This window comes from Aulostomus chinensis, chromosome 6, assembly GCF_037954235.1.
Source record: "Aulostomus chinensis isolate RoL2024-O1b breed Wild chromosome 6, RoL_Achi_v1.0, whole genome shotgun sequence".
NCBI classification, from domain to species: Eukaryota; Metazoa; Chordata; class Actinopteri; order Syngnathiformes; family Aulostomidae; genus Aulostomus; species Aulostomus chinensis.
The window spans coordinates 1,447,280-1,467,513 of NC_141325.1; the positions used below are offsets into that span (position 1 = coordinate 1,447,280).

General features: G+C 49.2%; 2 protein-coding genes and 1 long non-coding RNA gene across 5 annotated transcripts in view; 2 read left to right on the forward strand and 1 right to left on the reverse strand.

The window, feature by feature from the left end:
• Positions 1-2,542, reverse strand: part of znf608 (zinc finger protein 608) — a 55,882-nt gene extending 53,340 nt beyond the window's left edge. Inside the window, exon 1 of one of the 2 annotated variants that reach the window (XM_086205700.1) lies at positions 2,219-2,542. In XM_086205700.1, the coding sequence (XP_086061826.1) occupies positions 2,219-2,266 (48 nt within the window). In that variant the 5' untranslated portion in view covers positions 2,267-2,542. Of the gene's footprint in view, positions 1-2,195 lie in introns of both variants that reach the window. The other variant, XM_086205699.1, reaches the window with a different exon arrangement.
• On the forward strand, positions 85-3,684 carry LOC147259637 (uncharacterized). Of its 2 annotated transcripts, XR_015116339.1 has the most exons (3): positions 85-2,276; positions 3,137-3,321; positions 3,467-3,684. It is a non-coding gene; the product is annotated as an uncharacterized LOC147259637 (long non-coding RNA). The 2 variants fall into 2 exon arrangements; XR_015116340.1 differs by having other exon boundaries at positions 85-3,374.
• Positions 3,685-5,097: 1,413 nt separating this feature from the next.
• slc12a2l (solute carrier family 12 member 2-like) lies at positions 5,098-19,821 on the forward strand. Its single transcript, XM_086205702.1, has 26 exons — positions 5,098-5,697; positions 7,158-7,280; positions 7,714-7,789; positions 8,190-8,285; positions 9,009-9,148; positions 9,230-9,340; positions 9,601-9,709; positions 9,932-10,059; positions 10,154-10,238; positions 10,473-10,624; positions 12,373-12,480; positions 12,675-12,798; positions 12,892-12,993; positions 13,461-13,616; positions 13,777-13,876; positions 14,246-14,357; positions 14,455-14,595; positions 15,078-15,184; positions 15,515-15,594; positions 15,672-15,812; positions 15,990-16,103; positions 16,472-16,583; positions 18,247-18,333; positions 18,581-18,716; positions 18,811-18,878; positions 19,358-19,821. Exons 1-26 carry the CDS (start codon positions 5,272-5,274, stop codon positions 19,491-19,493), a joined length of 3,270 nt encoding a protein of 1,089 aa, XP_086061828.1. The 5' UTR covers positions 5,098-5,271; the 3' UTR covers positions 19,494-19,821.
• The last annotated feature ends 413 nt before the right edge of the window (positions 19,822-20,234 follow it).

The following is a 20,234-nucleotide window of genomic DNA, read 5'->3' on the forward strand; positions in this document are numbered from 1 at the left end:
GGGGCTGAGCGTGGGGCTGAGCCTGAGCCTGGTGCTGAGCCCGGTGCTGAGCGTGGGCCTGAGGCTGAGCCTGGTGCTGAGCCCGGGGCTGAGCCCGGTGCTGAGCCCGGTGCTGAGCCCGAGGCTGCTGTGGTTCTGCCGGTCGAATGATGGTGAATGACATTCAAGACCCTTGGTGTTCTGCAGCTTCTGCCTCTCCTGTTCATGGAGTTCATGAACACTTCCATCACCGTCAGATGGAACCTTGACTTCACTTAATTTCATTGAAATATCCACATGTTGGGCAATGTGAGAAAAAAGGACTATTTCAATACACACACACACACACACACACACACACACACACACACACCCATACACACTTTGCTCTCTAATGCTGTTTATCACAATTCTGCGTCAAAATTAATCCATGTGACAGCAGGTACTGGATTTATTACTCAGGTCTGGTTTAACACAGGTTTAAGCACAAACATGCCACACTGGGATCACATGACCTCTGGCTGCCGAGGTCGTCTGTGATGGTAACCCTGCACATAGACTGAAAATTCTTAGCAATCTTCTGTAAAAACAGCAGCGCCATCACCATCGGTACCTCCCACAGTTTCAGATGTTCACAGAAAAATTCACAGCAATTCAAGAGTTTTCAGAGGCATTAAAACCTAGAATTACTTTCTGTTCGACTCTTGAGCTCCTAACCCTGACATCCTACCCATGATTCAGTGGGAGGTTACTAAGGTGACTCAGTTAGTCAACAAACATGGCCAACCCTGCAGGGAAGTCGGACCACCATGAGAGAGTAGATGAGCAGCTTTCAGTCGGATATTAACTCCACGCTCGGTTATCCATGTTTGTTATGCTCTTTATTTTTTGGGATTTTGATGCTCAAACTGTAACTCAGTGACAGTTCAACTCCTGCTCAGTTTCAAACATCAGCTCTAAAACTGAAGAAATGATTAGCATTTAAAAAATTAGAAAACAGAGACAAATTATGAGGGCTGCACCGACACATCAGCCGTGAATCAGCATCGGCGGATATTTGAGCTGTTGATTAAGTCTTCATTTGCTGTGACAAGATGGCGTCGCCCAGTGGTTTATCTGTTGACCACCCAGTAAAAGCACAAACGTCACATCTGCCAACCTCAGCCTTGTCCTGCTCCCAGGAGTCTCTGCCCCCACATACAAACATTCTCAGCGCTGCATCCCATGATGCCCAAACTCTACGCGATGCCATGGAAACGGGACAAGAACCACCAGAGGCTCCTGATGAAGGTGGAGACCAGCGAGTCAAACGAACGCACCTCACACAAAGGTGTCTACAAAAAGCTCTTAATGAGCTCAAGGGGGGGGGGGGCTTTAAACCAGATCATGTTTCATAAATCTATCATGTGGTTTTATGATTCTATTTGCAAGAACGCAAAAAGAAACAATCATGCCTGGGACCCAATGACCAACAGACCTCGACTCTCCTCCCGAAAATTTCTAACAGAAGGTTCATTAATTTGGTGGATAAACCCAACAGACAATTTAGCAGCAGAACAAACATTTAGAAATGTCAAAAAAATAAGAAAAGAAAACCATCATCTAAAGGGAGAAATACGTCCTCCTCCACATTGAGAAGGACCATTGACTGGAACAGTCCCAAGACAAGGAGCCGCCAACACGGAGCAGACCTCCAGGCGTCTGGAAACTAGCCAGTTTAGCAGCTAGCACCAGTTCCCTTCCACCACCATGAGAACAAAAATAAAACCAGTTGTTGGGATCACATCAAACGAACATGAGCTGACAGAACCACCCTTCCACCAGCGGGCAGGACCATCTCACCACAGCCGCCCCATTAGCATGCAGACATTAGCATTCAGATATTAGCATGCCGACATTAGCATGCCGACATTAGCATGCTGACATTAGCATGCAGACAGCACAGGAAGCTCAACTCAACATCTCTTCGTAGCACATGCCGGGTTCAGCCAGCCTGCCAAACTGACTTTAAATAATTGTGTCATGTGACATTCAAATATCACGTGGGTGCACAAAAAAATGCCAGTAATTTATGCTAGCAGTAGCAGCGGAACGAACGCAGCTCCTCCAAGGAGCTTAATTAGCTGAGCCAACTCTGGAAGAACAGCCGACAGACAGATTCTTCAGTCAGAAAAACCAGAGAAACAATTAGCTTCGCAGCTTAGCACAACCCTCACCTCAGAGCCGCCATGATAGTCACCTGGTCTGGTCCAGGGTACCTGAATAAGCTTCCTTTCTCAGGTGACATTGGTGGTCAGGTAAGTGTGCATGACGTCCACCGGCCAACCGCGACGATGTCCTTATTCATAGGGTCGCCGGACTCCCAGAAGGACTGGGTCCGGCGCTCAGGTGTGACCTGGAGCTCGAGGGCAGGTGGAGTTTGAATAGTTTCGCCTGTATTCATGCACATCTGTGATTGGTGGAGAAAAGGCTGCGTCACAGCCTGAGAGGAGCTGATTGGCTAATGCCTGACAACACCGTGTGTGTGTAGGTGTGATGACTTAAGGAGCATGAATTCATCAAAATTAAAATAAATATTGGTGTTTTTTATGTTTCAAAGACAGAAGCGCTGGAAAAGTTCTTCACCTTAATGACTGCATCTTCTCATGGTGCAGGAATCAAAGTCACGCAATCAATCAACCAATTTTTTTCATTGATCCCAAAATTCCCAAATCACCGTAGAGATCCAACAGGAACCTTCTAACAGGGGAAACAGGGGGAGTCTGAGAGGAGAAACGTCCTCCCTGGATGGAGCAGAGCGCATCGACGCCACCATCCAACACAAAGATGTGTGATTAGTAGGAGTCATAACGATACAACTCGCATGTTAGCAGTAAATTATAAGTGCAGCCGTGCGTCCGAGGTGTCCAGCAGACCTGAGACCATCCTGGTGACGGGATTTTGGCAGCAGCCTCAGGCCTGGACTGAGGCTGAGCTCTTACCAGGAGCCAAGCTTAGGCTGGAGTCTGAGCCTGGCTTTGTGGGCCTCATGGAGGTGTGGGATCCCGGAGGAACGCCTTCTCTGGATCCAGGACACAATGAAGGAACAGAACTGTAAAATGATGAAGAAAACTGTCAAATGTGGGAGTTTTCAGGAACGCAGGTGTGTTTGTTTCAGAATGCGGCCCTGGCAGGGATCCAGCTGGTCCCCCTGGAGGAGGCCCTGTGCTTCTGTAGCCAAGAGCGTCTTTGCCGCTGTCAGCACTCCAACCATCACTCCTCCTCCTCCTCCTCCTCCTCCTCAGCAACTGCTCCTCTCAGCCAGGCAGGACAGATGGCTCAAAACTCCTCCCACCTGTCCAGGTGAAACACCACTGATGCTGCATTCAGGTTGATGAGGAAAAGTCAGGATGAAAGTAATAGCACAAAGAATCGACTCTTCACAAACCAGCTGATTTTTTAGCTCGGGAGTTGATTGGTTAGTTGGTAAATCTCGTTTTCTTCACAGGTACAACAGCTGAGTGATGACGGTCAGACGACTCTTCCAAACCTACTGACGCGTCACAAGTAAACCGAGTCACATTTGAGCCCTGGAGGATGACACGTCCATCGTCTCATGGGAAAGACACCCCTCTCTTGGTAGTGTGTGTGTGTGGGGGGGCACTCATCTCTATTTATTTTGGTTCATTCTAAAAACGTTTGCTTGCATCAATAAAATCAGCATCTTTCAGCGCAACCTGCTCCTGCAGTTCTTAGTTTCACCACAGGGCGTCAGTATTGTCACAGGCCAGATATGGATATACATTATTATATTCACTACTATTCTCCGCCCTCAGCGGACCGGTACTGAGGTGCATGAGGACAACAGGCAGAACGGAGGTAAAGGATGAGAACAAACCGAACAGAACAGGTAGAATTTAGGGGAGATTGATTCATTGTTGTGACTCCTTTTGAAAAAAAACAACACATCATCAGGGGTGTGACCTACTGAGCCAAATCAGCTTTTGAAAAGAACCAATAATCCATTTTTTGTGAAATTATGAGAACAGCCTTTAAAATAGTGTCGTGACGTCATGGTGGTGAAGAGGAGGAACTGGGAAAAGTAGAGCAAAATGTAATAAAAGTGGAATGTGGTCCGTCAATCCCTCCTCAGATTGTTTCATATTCATGCTTCAATGTTTCTGTGTTCAACTCCAGCATCAAACACTTGGAGAAAGCAGCTGTTGTTCTCTATGGTAATGATGCCACACACACACACACACACACACACACACACACACACACACACACCCCTCCCTGCATGTGTGTCCAGGCCTCTTCAGTGTGAATGTCTGTGTCACCAGCAGAGATGACAAATGTCTTTGTTTCATACCAAACACTCTCACACACACACACGCACACACACGCACACACACACACACACACAGTACTGTTTCTGAAGAGTATTTATCTAATTTCACATCAAAAGTCACAAAAATAGAAATACCACATTCTTGCTGCATGTGTCTATGAAGTTTTCCTGCTACAGACCTTTGACCTTTGACCACCAAAGTCGAGCCGATCCATCCCGACTCATTGATCAGTTTCTGAATATTGGAAAGTAGGAAAAGCGGCTGAACTGCTGTTTCTGCTGAGTCGATCTGAGCTGATCAAACACACCCAGGTTCTCCTACAAGATGTTCGAAACTGTCTGGAACCTCCTGAGAGGGTCCGAACCTAAAATGAGCCCCAGAACCAAACCCTGAAGCCTAGAACCAAACCTGAGCCCCAGAACTGATACTCCACGTGTAGAAATCTCAATATCATAAACAACACGCACGAGTGGACAGAAACAGAAGGAACATTTGGGAGATTTATAGAACGAGGAGAACACATGAGCGAGTTTAGGAGTCGCAGTGTCCTGGACCTCAGGCTCCAGCGCGTCTCTGGGGCTCCATCATCAGACGCCAGGACGCGCGCCAAAACTCGGTGCGTAATGGACATGGATCCGTCCTCTCCTCTTCCTCCTCTTCCTCGCAGTGTTCCCGGCAAGCTGGGATGTCTCGGGAGGGGAGAGAGAGAGAGAGACGGAGCGTGCCAGATGACAATAACCTATTTGAGAGAGAGAGCGAGAGAGAGAGAGAGAGAGAGAGAGAGAGAGAGAGAGAGAGGTGATGTCCTTTGCGCGCGGCATCCACAGATCGCCGCCGTGCGTCTCGGTGTTTCAGTACCGGAGGTTTCCAGTGCCTGGATGTGGTACGGCCGGAGTAGAGCAGCTGCCTGCAGGAGGTCGTTCCCCGGTAACCGTCCCTCTGCTCCTTCCGTGCCCCGGACATGTCGGGGGAGGCGCCATCGTCCGCTGAGAGCCGCTTCCAGGTGGATGTGGTGACCGAGTCTCACCCCGCGCCGGTCCCGGTCCCCAGCGATGGATCCAAGCCACCGGAGGAGTCCAAAGGCCGCTTCAGGGTGGTGGGCTTCACGGACGCGGGCGCGCTGGGCAGCGCCGCGGACATCGGGCTCCCCCCAGACGTCTTCCACGAGCCGGACTCCGCCAGGAGCGACTCGGTCAGCCTCCACTCCACCGGCACCGGGCAGACGCTCGTGTCCGACTCGCACTCCAACACCTACTACATGAGGACCTTCGGACACAACACCATCGACGCGGTGCCCAACATCGACTTCTACCGGCAGACGGCCGCGTCCTTCGGGGAGAAACTGAGCCGACCGTCGCTGTCGGAGCTGCACGACGAACTCGACAAAGTAAAGAAACACACATGAACGCGCTTTAGCACGTGAGATATTAGAGAGCGAGAACGAGCCAGAAGAAGGTACGACCAGGAGGGGATTATTAATCCCTCCTAATCCCTCAATCCCACTCAGGCATCAAAGAGTTAAAACTGCTTCTACGGTGGGAGACGTTTTTGATAAACGCACAAGAAGATAAAAGGTTTATCTGGTCATTACGAACGCGAATGTCTGCGTGAGTTTCATTTTTATCAGGAAAACTATTGTTTAACTCATAACTTCATATTTGTTGAGGGGGGAAGAGAATAAACACACAATAAACAAACAAATCTGGAGACACAAACAAACAATAACACAAAAAGAGAATAAGAATCAATCAAAGTCAGTTCAGTTACAGAGGTAGAGACATTCCCTTCACTCCCACCTGAGAGGCTCTGAGTGGGACCAGTGACATCATCTCACACACACACACACACACACACACACACACACGCAGAGCTGCGTCTCGTGACCTTGCAGGCATCCCCGGCCGTGCTCCCACTCCTCACACAGACGACTATATTGTACGTCAACAGCAGGATGGTGGCGGTCCCTCCCATGCAGGCGTGTCACGGTAGGCCCCTGTGACTGCAGCTGTCAGGGGCCCACCCACACCCACACCCACACACACACACACCCACGCACACCCATACACACACACACACACACACACACACACACACACACACACACACACACACCATCAAGCTTCTACTGAGTATGAGTGTGTGCAATAGTTTAGTTGAGTTTGAAGTCTTCCATTTTGGACCACCTGAGCAGTAAAAACCGTGAGGCTGATCTACCTGGGCCGGGGGCGGAGCCTGGACGAGAGGAGAACTTGTACATCTTTGGGGCAGATGAATTACAGTGCCAACGTTTTTTTTCCCACATAGACATTAGCGTCCCAGCTGGTCGACCAGATCCACTCAGGTGTGAACAGAACCTCCTACAGAACCCGGTGATGTGTTACTGTGAAGACTGAGAGGTTACGGTGGCGAGGGAGCGGCCATTTTTGATGTTTGACCATCATGCAGGAAGCTGTAGTAACTAGAGTTTCATGGTCAGATCTTTGATGAGTCCTGAAGGCGTCTACAACCTGAGTCCAAATCACAGCGCCGCCTGGTGGCCACAGTAGAACTCAGGAACTGTTTGTAAGTCTGACATGAACAGCAAGTTTCAAAGATGATTGACAGGAAATGAATCTGATGAGTTTGTTTCAGCCAGAGTCGATCAGTGGCGTGACTGAAAACTAATTGAAATGCTGCTACGAGGCTAGCAGCTAACGTGCTGACATATGAACACAATGTTCCCAGCAACACTCCAGTAACGTTCAATGCATTTGAGACTAAAAAGACGTACCTTGTGTAGTTTGATGAAAGCTGCAGTCAACAATGTTCTCCATCGCTCTCTTCTCCCTTGATATGATTGGTTGTCAGGAGCCCTTCGAGGACGGTCTGGCCAATGGAGAGGAGCCCTCAGCAGCTGAGGAGGCGGCAGCGTTGGCAGCAAAGGAGGGAAAAGGAGGAACCATCAAGTTTGGATGGGTCAAAGGAGTCCTGGTGAGTGTCCCAGCACGGAGGCAGGAGCTCTCGCCTGCTTCTGCTTCACCTCTTTGGGTCATCAAAAGTCCCAAAACCATCACAAACCAAACACCGCGTCTCTGTCTCTGACATGGGGAGGGCACACGCAATTGTTATTATTACAGTTGTTATTATTTCATCACCAAGGTGATCAAAAGTCTGTTAGCTGACAGGTGACGAGGCTATGCTAACACTTCCCCGCTTTCCACGTATCAAACTAATGCTCATCGATTCCTGGGACGACGCTCCTGTCACACGATGCTGAATGACGACCTCGTGACAACTGAGATAAAAATAAACAGTGTCAGTCATGGCTGAGTCTCTTCTCTGGCTGTACGAGGCACACACACACACGCACACACACACACACACACACACACACTGGGGTAAACCCATATCATATGTGTTGCAGGTGCGCTGTATGCTCAATATCTGGGGTGTGATGCTGTTCATCAGAATGTCCTGGATTGTTGGACAGGCTGGCATTGGTACGTACAGATACACTACTGTGTGTGTGTGTGTGGGGGGGGGGGGGGGGCATGGCTCATCCAGACCTTCCAGATTACTGTCTTCTCAGTCCAACTACCACTTATTGGGCCCTGTCTTTTGGATCTGGTCCTCCAGTCCAAACGATAGAATCACTGCCTTTTAAGCTGAAAGTGGACATGACCGATGTTCTGCAGCCACTTCCTGGGAGGTGAACCTTTGGCGTCCAACTACCAGTCATTGTGCTAAGCTAACTAGCGTGGGTCTCTGGGGGACGGGCTCCATCTTGTCTGGCTATGTTTGTGGGCTGCAGTGGACTCACTTATAGTATAATTAGGATGCAAATATCTGATCATTCTTATCTGAAGATGTGTGTAATCGTGGTTGTCTCGTCCCACTCAGGACTAACCATCGCCGTCATTCTCATGGCCACTCTGGTCACCACCATCACCGGGCTGTCCACCTCCGCCATCGCAACCAACGGCTTTGTTCGAGGAGGTGAGGCAGCTTTTATTCAGCTTTATTCAGGCAGCCCAAGCTTTTATTTTGAAAGTGTCATTTATATGCTCTGTCATTTATATGTTCTGTTCAAGTCTTCAAAAAACTTACAGTAAATGATCTCAGTTGAGTTTTGGTCCATTATTTGTCTCAAGCATTTTGAAAAAGTTCAACATTTGCTGTGGAGGTCAGATAGACTCTGGACAGTGTGCTAGCACAAACACACTAGCAGGCTATGACTGAGCTAACAGGCTAATGCTACGTCCAAAGTAAACATCCCCTCTCCCCTTCTGGGATGGAGCACCAGCGCAGGGCGGGTCATTAGAGAAGCACAATTAAAGATAATTAATCTTTAAATGGCCAACTGCAATTTTCAAAATGCAGAAAGGAGTAATATTTGTCGGCTAACTGTCTCATATGAATAAATATTGTGTTGCTGCAGGGATGGGTTTCATCAATATGAGAATAATGATGTAAGAGTAAATATTCCCTCGAATATTACAAATCATATCTCAAAATCAGTCAACATAATTACAATTTGACTTGTGTTCGACATCCATGTACTGGAGTCAGCAATGGACTCTGGAACCATTTGAAGGTCCTGACATCAGGTCCATGCTGGATGTGGACCCAGAGGCCAGCAGGCCAAACCCCTTGCAACAGAAAACACGGCCCCCCAGGTCCAAACGGTGGAACTGCTAATAACAGTGTTGCTGCTTCCAGGAGGGGCGTACTACCTGATCTCCAGGAGCTTGGGCCCAGAGTTCGGAGGCTCCATCGGCCTCATCTTCGCCTTCGCTAACGCGGTGGCCGTGGCCATGTATGTCGTGGGCTTCGCCGAGACCGTTGTTGAGCTGCTGAATGTGAGGTGTTACTCCTTTCAACATCTGTTGGTCTCTCAGTGGTCAAGTGCTATTGTGATTCGTGTCCTTGGCTGGTTCCAGGATGTGGACGCCCTGATGACCGATGAGCTGAACGACATTCGGATCGTCGGAACTCTGACGGTCATTCTGCTGCTGGGAATCTCAGTGGCTGGGATGGAGTGGGAGGCCAAGGTGGGACCGCGAGCACCCTCATCAAACTGGGGCAAAAGTAGTCTCGAGATTATTTCCATCATGTGCTAATTACAGACGAGCTAGCAAGATTGACGAGAGTAGTTTGCAAGTAAAATTTACTATCATAGTGCAGTACACACCTGTATTCCCACAAGGCTTGAAAACATGAACGTATTGGTGCCAAAACACAAAGAGTTTTTTTCCCGGCGAAGGTGTGTCCACTGGTGAGGGTCTACCATGTCCTCTCTTTATCCTCACAGGCTCAGATTGTTCTCTTGGTGGTTTTACTGGGAGCCATCGGCAACTATTTCATAGGAACCTTCATGCCGATGGAGAGCAAGGAACCCAAAGGATTCTTCGGCTACCACAGTCAGTGTCCATCGTCTTCATCAATCCTCCTAAAACCAGACCAGAATTGATCCGTGTGCTCAAAAGTGACAGGAGCATTCATTCACCCTGATGGTTTAGGAGGTGTCCACTCAGGGGCTGAAAACGTGAATGCCTTTGGGGTTTAGCTGATCGTAACATTCAGGGTTTATTAGTAGTTTGCAGCAAGTCTGGCCCACATTGTCCTGTTGAAACTTTCTGCAGCGGCCATCTTCATCGAGAACCTGGGTCCGGACTTCAGGGATGGCGAGACCTTCTTCTCTGTGTTTGCCATCTTCTTCCCAGCAGCCACTGGGATCCTGGCGGGAGCCAACATCTCTGGAGACCTCACCGTGGGTTTCACGTCATTACAAATCAACACCGGCTTACTCCAGACTTATGTTCTTGTGGCTAAATGTCTCGCTCTCCTAATGTCTCCAACTCCAGGACCCTCAGTCAGCCATCCCTAAAGGGACCCTGCTCGCCATCCTCATCACGGGAGTTACATACGTTGCGGTCGCCATCTCTGCAGGTTAGTTGTCTGACTTTGAGCTAAATGATTTGAGCTGGTGGTTCTGCTGAATGTGGAACATCTGTTGATAGATGAATCAGTGCAACGGGTAGGACTTTCTCATAAAAACAACATAAAAGAGAGAATCCGCGAGATATTAAGTGACCTGGAGACGCCACCCCTCTGGCTCCAGCGGGTGGAGAATACGGAGGGAACCTTACGAACTATGAGTGAGTTAGTTTTCTTCACCTTCAGGTTCCTGCATCGTGAGAGATGCCACCGGCGACCACAACGACTCCCTGAGCGACACGGTGAACTGCACTGATGCTGCAGCCTGCACTCTGGGTTACGACTTCTCTATCTGCAAGGAGGGAGGCTGCCAGTACGGCTTGATGAACGACTTCCAGGTCCGGCCACACGTTCACTGGTCCTGTCTGAAACTAAACACACCGCACTGGTCAAACAGCCAAGCCAGAAATCTCGGTGTGTCTTTGTGACTGTTAACGATCTCATCAATGTCACACTTGCCATGTTTGACTGAGGACGTAGGGTCTGAGAAGACAGAGGTCTGTGTCTAGGGTCTGAGAGTCTGAGTCTAAGGTCTGAGGGTCTGAGTCTAAGGTCTGAGGGTCTGAGTCTAGGGCCTGAGGGTCTGGAGTCTAAAGTCTGAGAGTCTGGAGGCTAAGGTCTGAGGGTCTGAGTCTAAGGTCTGAGTCTGAGGGTCTGGAGTCTAAGGTCTGAGGGTCTGAGTCTAAGGTCTGAGGGTCTGAGTCTAGGGCCTGAGGGTCTGAGTCTAGGGCCTGAGGGTCTGAGTCTAGGGCCTGAGGGTCTGGAGTCTAAAGTCTGAGAGTCTGGAGGCTAAGGTCTGAGGGTCTGAGTCTAAGGTCTGAGTCTGAGGGTCTGGAGTCTAAGGTCTGAGGGTCTGAGTCTAAGGTCTGAGGGTCTGAGTCTAAGGTCTGAGGGTCTGAGTCTAGGGCCTGAGGGTCTGAGTCTAGGGCCTGAGGGTCTGGAGTCTAAAGTCTGAGAGTCTGGAGGCTAAGGTCTGAGGGTCTGAGTCTAAGGTCTGAGTCTGAGGGTCTGGAGTCTAAGGTCTGAGGGTCTTGAGTCTAAGGCCTGTGGGTCTGAGTCTAAGGTCTGAGGGTCTGAGGGCCTTGAGTCTAAGGCCTGAGGGTCTGAGTCTAAGGTCTGAGGGTCTGAGGGTCTGGTGGTTCTGGTCCATGTTGAATCTGATAAATTTCCTTGAGTGAAGTCAGTTGAGGTTAGCAAGCTACATTAGCTGCAACAATGATATGCTATGTGCAATCCTGAGGTGCATTGTGGGTAATGAGTCTGATTCTGAATCACTGAATGTAAAACTCCAGCAGGAGATTTCTGGGGACATTGTTCATACAGTCACACTGTGAGGACTTGTGTACAGTTAGGAAGTGGTGAAAAGTGTGTGTATGTGTGTGTGTGTGTGTGTTTGTGTGTGTGTGTGCGCGCGCGTGCGCGTGCTTGCGTGTGTGCTGTTCCCAAACAAAGCCAAGCAGAGATAATAGTGACTGTTGTTTTGAGTCACAAGCTTCTTTAATGAATGAGAGCATTGAGGGGACACACACGCACACACACACACACACACGTTCCAAATGGTGTATTTACATGCTTACGCTCGTTTGCTGGCTATCGACCGTGACCCTGATCCACCAACACTGACCATTACAGCTGCTGATCTGGTTTTTGGTCCAAACTTTTGCTCCATTCATCCCTAAATGGTCACATGGCCATGTTAGCACCTGCACTAACAGGTGTCCCAGGTGTTCACACCACAAGTGGGTCCAGGAGTTCTGGGATAAATCTCTCAGGACACCACATGGGGGTCTGGTGCTCCTGGGGGCCTGTCGGACTGAAGAGGGGCATGGAAATTTCTAAAACTGATAGGATTCTGCTTGAGAAAAAATGTTTATTAGGGCTGCAGTTGTGTAAACAAGTGTGTATGCCTGTGTGTGTGTGTGTGTGTGTGCATGTGTGTGTGTGTGTGTGTGCATGTGTGTGTGTGTGTGTGCATGTGTGTGTGTGTATGTGTGTGTGTGTGTGTGTGTGTCTGTGTGTGCGTGTGTGTGTGTGTATGTGTTTGTGTGTTTGTGTGTTTGCATGCGTGTGTGTGTGTGTTTTCCAGGTGATGAGTCTGGTGTCAGGCTTCGGGCCTCTCATCACAGCTGGGATATTTTCCGCCACCTTGTCCTCGGCTCTGGCCTCGCTGGTCAGCGCCCCCAAAGTCTTCCAGGTCAGACACCTCCTTTGTGACCTGATGATTTGCTCTCTGAGCTTTGGGGTTTTAAACAACCGGCCTTAGCGGCCAGCGCCAGTGTTACATTTCCATCACTTCTGTTGACATCGTGGACTTGAGCAGTGATGGCAGGTTTGTAGAGCGCAGGCGGGGCTCCGTGCTGGTGCAGTGACAAGCTGTTGTGATCGCAGGCTCTGTGTAAGGACAACATCTATCCTGGACTGGGCGTCTTTGCAAAAGGTTATGGGAAAAACAACGAACCTCTCCGTGGGTATGTCCTGACCTTCTGCATCGGCCTGGCCTTCATCCTCATTGGTAGGCTGCTTTGTTCTGTGAACGATGGAACCCCAAGCTGCTGGATGAGAATCGGTCCTGGGTCATGACCCTGGTTGTCTGTCTGCTTCCCAGCGGAGCTGAACATCATTGCGCCCATCATCTCCAACTTCTTCCTGGCCTCTTACGCTCTCATCAACTTCTCCGTCTTCCACGCCTCCATGGCCAACTCTCCAGGTAAAACCCTCCACAGATGCGGATTCTGACTCCTACTAGAAATGATTCGCCCTTTAAAAACGGGACAGTGAACGGTTTCCTTTTCTGACGACATGAACACGAGTCGTGAGGAAGGAGAAGGACTTCTGGCGGCTGATAAGTTGAGGGATCAGGTTGCATCTTGTGGCTTCAAAACAACGCAGACCAGTGAACACGTTTCTTCTTTCCCTCCCTGATCACTTGTGGTCATAGGAGAACTCGTGCCCACACGTTTTAAAACGTTCTCTCTGTTCCAAAGTGATCTGCTTTTTCTGGTTTGTTTCTCAGCTGGTGACAGTGGAGCATCGTCTCCAGGGAGGCGTGTCCTTGGTGACACCTGAGGGGGTTGTTGCAACATTGTGGCGTTGAGACTTTGTCAGGCGGAGATCTCAGATATCTGGTAATGCAAGACTACAACCTTGTTGATGTAGCGCTCTCTCTCACCACAGGGTGGCGTCCCAGCTTCAAGTACTACAACATGTGGGTGTCGCTTGCCGGGGCGATCCTGTGCTGCGTGGTGATGTTTGTCATCAACTGGTGGGCCGCTCTGGTCACGCTGCTCATCATTCTGGCACTCTACATCTACGTCAGTTACAAGAAACCTGGTGAGACCCAAAACCACAAACACATGGAGGACCTCCAGGTTGGCCCCAGGAGTCCTGGCGTCGACCGCTGAACGCTACTCGGTTCCACTGACGCTCATGAACCTCAGTGCATCGTCTCCACTTCCTTTATTTCAACTGCCGTGTGTTTCGGTTCATGCAGATGTGAACTGGGGCTCGTCCACTCAGGCTCTGATCTACAACCAGGCCCTGACTCACAGTCTCAACCTCACCGGGGTCGAGGACCACGTCAAGAACTTCAGGTCAGACACAGATTCTCTGGTCACGTTCCGTCCAAACGTCACGCCCATTTTTAATTCATTTCTAGAACATTTTAAAAGAACACACGTGGCGCCAGTTCTCCCGTCAGATCATGAGGCGTCGTTTCAAGCTCGATCAGTTTGAGCTGAATACAAGCACGATCAGGGAATTATCCTGGAAGTCACGTTTTCATTCCATTTTCTCCTCTTTGATCAACTGGTTTTTACACCTGAATCCAGGTGAGAATCTTTTTCACTTCAGCAGCTTCCTGTCAGGAATGTTTGAGCAGATGAAACCACGTGTGTGTGGATCTTTACCCATGAATCCATGTCAGAATGCTGCAATGCCTTGCCGGTGCTCCGTGTGTGCAGGCCGCAGTGTTTGGTGATGACCGGTTACCCAAACTCTCGTCCCGCTCTCCTTCACTTGGTTCATTCTTTCACCAAGAACGTTGGTCTGCTGGTGTGCGGTCACGTCAGGACTGTACGTACTCTCACAGGAAATATCAGGCGCGTGTCACTCCACAAGCGCCATGGCTTGGGTCACCTGTCTGTCTCTCTGTCTGTCTCTCTCTCTCCAGGTGAGTCGTCGGCCCAACTTTAAGGAGCTGTCCCAGGACCACGCCCGCTGTCAGCGATGGCTCAACAAGAAACGCATCAAAGCCTTTTATGCTCCGGTCTTCTCAGACAACTTGAGGCACGGCGCACAGTTCCTCCTGCAGGTGTGTAACGACCCAGACAGTGTAGGGGCGTGAGTTTATGTAAGATATACTTGTACTATACAAGTATATCTTACATAAACTTTCTCCAGACACGTATGTCTTCCATAAACTCACGCCCCTACAACAGCAGAATTACCCTCAGGGGCGAGTCTTTAGCTGGGCTCCTCCCTTTTCATTAAAACCACGTTTTTTCACAGGTTAACGAGCACAATTTCGTATCCGTTGTTGCACTGAAACCTTTCAGCTTTCACCACAGCAGCAGAGCAAGAACAAACTCATACTTGCTTTTGTATTGCCGTTATCTGGAGATAATTATCAGCTGTCTTGTTGACTCAAGATCAGGGACTCAACACGGCCGTCCTCGGGGTTTCCTGTTTTACTGGGCACCTTCTGGGTTTCTGTCAGGCTCGTATTTGTTCTCTTTGAAACTGTTGCCTCTCTAACCTGGTGATGTTGTGGTGTGCGGCTTGTTGCTGCCTCAGTCGGTTGGTTTGGGTCGCCTGAAGCCCAACACGCTGGTGATGGGCTTTAAGAACAACTGGAGCGACGGAGACATGCGAGACGTGGAGATCTACGTCAACACGATCCAGTAAGGACCCTCGTGTCTTCATGAGCTGAGTAGAGGACACTCAGGGGCACGCACCTCCGCCAGGGACGCACAAACCCGGAATGAATGAATGACATCACGAGTTGTATTCACCTGATCTACAGAAACATCTTGTATAGGAAGTGGGTCAGTGCTGGCACAGATTTAATGTGGACCCGACCATCAAAGAGCCGGGGTCAGAGTTCACCGCGGTGGAGGTGCGAAGTGCCCCAGTGCTCTCTAGTCTCTCCTGCTTTCTACCTGCTGTAAGAACGAACTGAACATTTTCATCTAAATGATGGCAGAAGTCCAATCGTCTGTCTCCTGTTGCAGCGATGCCTTTGACCTGCAGTTTGGAGTCGTGATTCTGCGGCTGCGGGACGGTCTGGACATCTCTCACATCCAGGGTCAAGGTACCCGACTCGGTCTGGCAGTCACCGGATCCATCAGCTGCTGGATGTCTGCCCCATTCTTCTCTATCTCCCTGCAGACGAGCTGCTGTCATCCCAGGACAAGCCACCAGGGGGCAGTAAGGAGCAGGAGGTCTCTGTCAGTCCAGCTAAAGACCCTGAGTCCGATTCCGGTCCCCCTAAAACCACCAATAACCAGAGCATCCCACTCATCGTGAAAGGTGAAATTCAAACGATCTGATGTCAACATGATTTTCATGATTTTTCTTCATGAAAACATTTGTTGTGGTTTTTACCGTTTTGTCAAAGGTAAAAGCTAACTGGACCAGTACTTCCTGGTCCTGAGTGCTGACACTTCATTGCTTTGCTCATCTAACCGAGTCGTGTCCAACCACCAGACTCCAAGGCTCCTCTGAGTCTGACAGACCAGCGGCTGCTGGAGACCAGCCAGCAGTTTAAGAAGAAACAGGGCAAAGGAACCATCGACGTCTGGTGGCTGTTTGATGACGGAGGTCAGAGACGAGTTTTACTGCTGTTTACTGCCCCCGTCGGGACAGACGTCTGCCGTCCGACCAATCAACACCACCCAGTCCAGTCAGACTCAGGGTCCACCGGTGGTGTTGATCGGTCGGACGGCAGACGTCTGTCCCAACCCTCCGTCTGCACGTGTGTGTGTTCCCTGCTGTCTTTGTCTCACATCTATTGTGTGTTTTAGTATTTGCTGATGTTAAGAGGAAGGTCACATGACAGCAACGATGGCTCCATCTTTTTCGATGTGCATTTCAAAATTTTGCATCAAAAGTTGTTATGTAAACAAAACAAGAAGAGTCGTAACAAGTGAGAGAGGAGAGTTTGATCGGTCCAGTGTTGGTGTCTGCAGGCCTGACGCTGCTGATCCCCTACCTGCTGACGAACAGGAGCAAGTGGGGCGACTGCAGGATCCGGGTCTTCATCGGTGGGAAGATCAACCGCATCGACCACGACCGCCGGATGTGAGGCACCAGTTCATCTGCTCCTCCTCAACAAACATACAAGTCATGGGTTTCTGTCAGTGAACATAAAGGACAAAAACATTGAGTCTCATCTTCAATGTAGCATTTTTAGTTGATCTGAACAAGCAAGCGACACACATTTCACACTCCAAGCCTGACATGACCACTTCCTGTTGGACTACAAACACGCCTCATCCCTGACATGACCACTTCCTGTTGGACTACAAACACGCCTCATCCCTGACATGACCACTTCCTGTTGGACTACAAACACGCCTCACCCCTGACATGTCCACTTCCTGTTGGACTACAAACACACCTCATCCCTGACATGACCACTTCCTGTTGGACTACAAACACGCCTCATCCCTGACATGACCACTTCCTGTTGGACTACAAACACACCTCATCCCTGACATGATCGCTTCCTGTTGGACTACAAACACACCTCATCCCTGACATGATCGCTTCCTGTTGGACTACAAACACACCTCATCCCTGACATGCTAACTTCCTGTTGGACTACAAACACGCCTCATCCCTGACATGACCACTTCCTGTTGGACTACAAACACGCCTCATCCCTGACATGACCACTTCCTGTTGGACTACAAACACGCCTCACCCCTGACATGTCCACTTCCTGTTGGACTACAAACACACCTCATCCCTGACATGATCGCTTCCTGTTGGACTACAAACACACCTCATCCCTGACATGATCGCTTCCTGTTGGACTACAAACACACCTCATCCCTGACATGGCCACTTCCTGCTGGACTACAAACACGCTTCACCCCTGACATGTCCACTTCCTGTTGGACTACAAACACACCTCATCCCTGACATGACCACTTCCTGCTGGACTACAAACACACCTCATCCCTGACATGGCCACTTCCTGCTGGACTACAAACACGCTTCACCCCTGACATGTCCACTTCCTGCTGGACTACAAACACGCTTCACCCCTGACATGTCCACTTCCTGTTGGACTACAAACACACCTCATCCCTGACATGGCCACTTCCTGCTGGACTACAAACACGCTTCACCCCTGACATGTCCACTTCCTGTTGGACTACAAACACACCTCATCCCTGACATGACCACTTCCTGCTGGACTACAAACACACCTCATCCCTGACATGGCCACTTCCTGCTGGACTACAAACACGCTTCACCCCTGACATGTCCACTTCCTGCTGGACTACAAACACGCTTCACCCCTGACATGTCCACTTCCTGTTGGACTACAAACACACCTCATCCCTGACATGGCCACTTCCTGCTGGACTACAAACACGCTTCACCCCTGACATGACCACTTCCTGCTGGACTACAAACACGCTTCACCCCTGACATGTCCACTTCCTGTTGGACTACAAACACACCTCATCCCTGACATGGCCTCTTCCTGCTGGACTACAAACACACCTCACCCCTGACATGTCCACTTCCTGTTGGACTACAAACACACCTCATCCCTGACATGGCCTCTTCCTGTTGGACTACAAACACGCTTCACCCCTGACATGACCACTTTCTGCTGGACTCATGGACGCGAGCTTGATCAGATTGAGAGGCTCCTTGTTGACCTTTAACCTCTTGGCTCTCTCTCCCTGGATGACGGGTTTTCTGTGTGTGTTTGTGTGTGTGTCAGGATGGCAACGCTGCTCAGCAGATTTAGGATCGACTTCTCAGACATCAACGTCCTTGGGGACATCAACACCAAACCCAAGAAACACAAGTACAAACTCTGACTTTCTTCCTCTCAGTTGGAAACATTGAACAGGCTGTTAGTTTTCGTGTCCATCGTTTGTCAGCGTGACTGATTTAGACATCACATCAGGTATCCGCCTTCACTCCTTCTCCTCGCCACAGTCAGACTCATTTCAACAGGAAGTCAAATGTTTGTTTGTTTTTAGTGTTTTCAATTGTTGCTTCTTTCAAATCTTCTGTTCCAGTCAGGATGTAAAATGCGCTGTGTTTCTCAGTAAGTTGAGTTTCAAGGAGCTGATTGAGCCGTACCGGCTGAAGGAGGACGACATGGAGCAGGAGGCCGCTGAGAGGCTGAAGGCCCTGGAGCCTTGGAGGATCACCGACAACGAACTGGAGCTCTACAAAGCCAAGGTCCGCCCCCTGCCAATCACAGTGCCCGGCTGATGTCAGCTGACACCTTTTAGCGGTTCCTTCTGCTTGTTAACGTCGCCTGTGTCATTTTCAGACCAACCGTCAGATCCGCCTGAACGAGCTGCTGAAGGAGCACTCCAGCACCGCCAAACTCATCGTCATGTGAGTCGCCGTCCTCCTCCTGCTCGGAAACAAACCGTTTGTTCCCTCAGTTTCATTCATGCAAGAGTTAACTTGTTCCCTCAGTTTAGTGAACGTGTGGCCACAACTTCTGTTGTACCACAGATGAATCCAACATAACACATTTTTCAAAGCGAGGGAAGGAGATATCTGGTGTCCTGGCCTCAGAGCTGGAACGATGACAGAGCTTGTATTTGGGCCTCATGTTCATCCAATTACTCTTCTTCTTCTTCTTCTTCTTCTTGTTCTTCTTCTTCTTCTGCTTCTGCTTCTGCTTCTGCTTCTGCTTCTGCTTCTGCTTCTTCTGCTTCTTCTTCTTCTTCTTCTTCTTCCTCTTCTTCTTCTTCTTCTTCTTCTTCTTCTTCTTGTTCTGCTTCTGCTTCTGCTTCTGCTTCTGCTTCTGCTTCTTCTTCTTCTTCTTCTTCTTCTTCCTCTTCCTCTTCTTCTTCTTCCCTGTGCAGGAGCATGCCTTTGGCGAGGAAGGGAACAGTGTCTAGCGCCCTCTACATGTGCTGGCTGGAAACGCTGTCCCATGAGCTGCCTCCTCTGCTGCTGGTGCGAGGAAACCACCAGAGCGTCCTCACCTTCTACTCCTAACACGTGTGTGTGTGTGTGTGTGTGTGTGTGTGTGTGTGTGTGTGTGTGTTTGATGTTGTGAAGAGAATAAACGTCGTCTTGTTTCCTCATTAATTCTCATTAACGACAGACCAAACCAACATCTAAACGTTTTATTTATTTCCTTGTAGTAACTGTGTGGATATAACGGTGATGTGTGTTTCATGGAATGAGAGTAATAGCAGTAAATATTAAAGTATTTTATTGACAAGGAGTTATTTGTAATTCAGGATTTGGGAAGCGTGTCAGGATTCAGATGACCTGTATCTCTGCTAACAATATTTTGTACATTGTTTTATTAAAATATTAACCAAAACTGTTTGTTTCAGTCGCGTCTGTTTCTGATAACTAGAAGACAGCAGTTGTTTTACCATCATCACGGCAGTAAAATGGCTGACAGACAAGAACACGATTAAGAAAGTCAAATCACCGTCAGTTTGAATGAAAGTCCTGTTTATTTGGTCCGTTATGATTTCTACATGCTTCATTGTTTCAATGAAATCAGTCAATGGAACAACTTGTTTCTATCTCTTAGTCTATTAGTATTGTTTAAATTAACAATATAAAGGTAACAGTACAAGCCACTGGTAGACAAAGTACACAATAAGCCCAGTATTTGAGTCAAAGTACTGCAACTGCTGGTCAAAGATTACTGTACTACCAGGGGAATTTGCTCACTCACAGTTTTACTTAGCTCAAGTACTGCTGTTTGCATGAATTCGA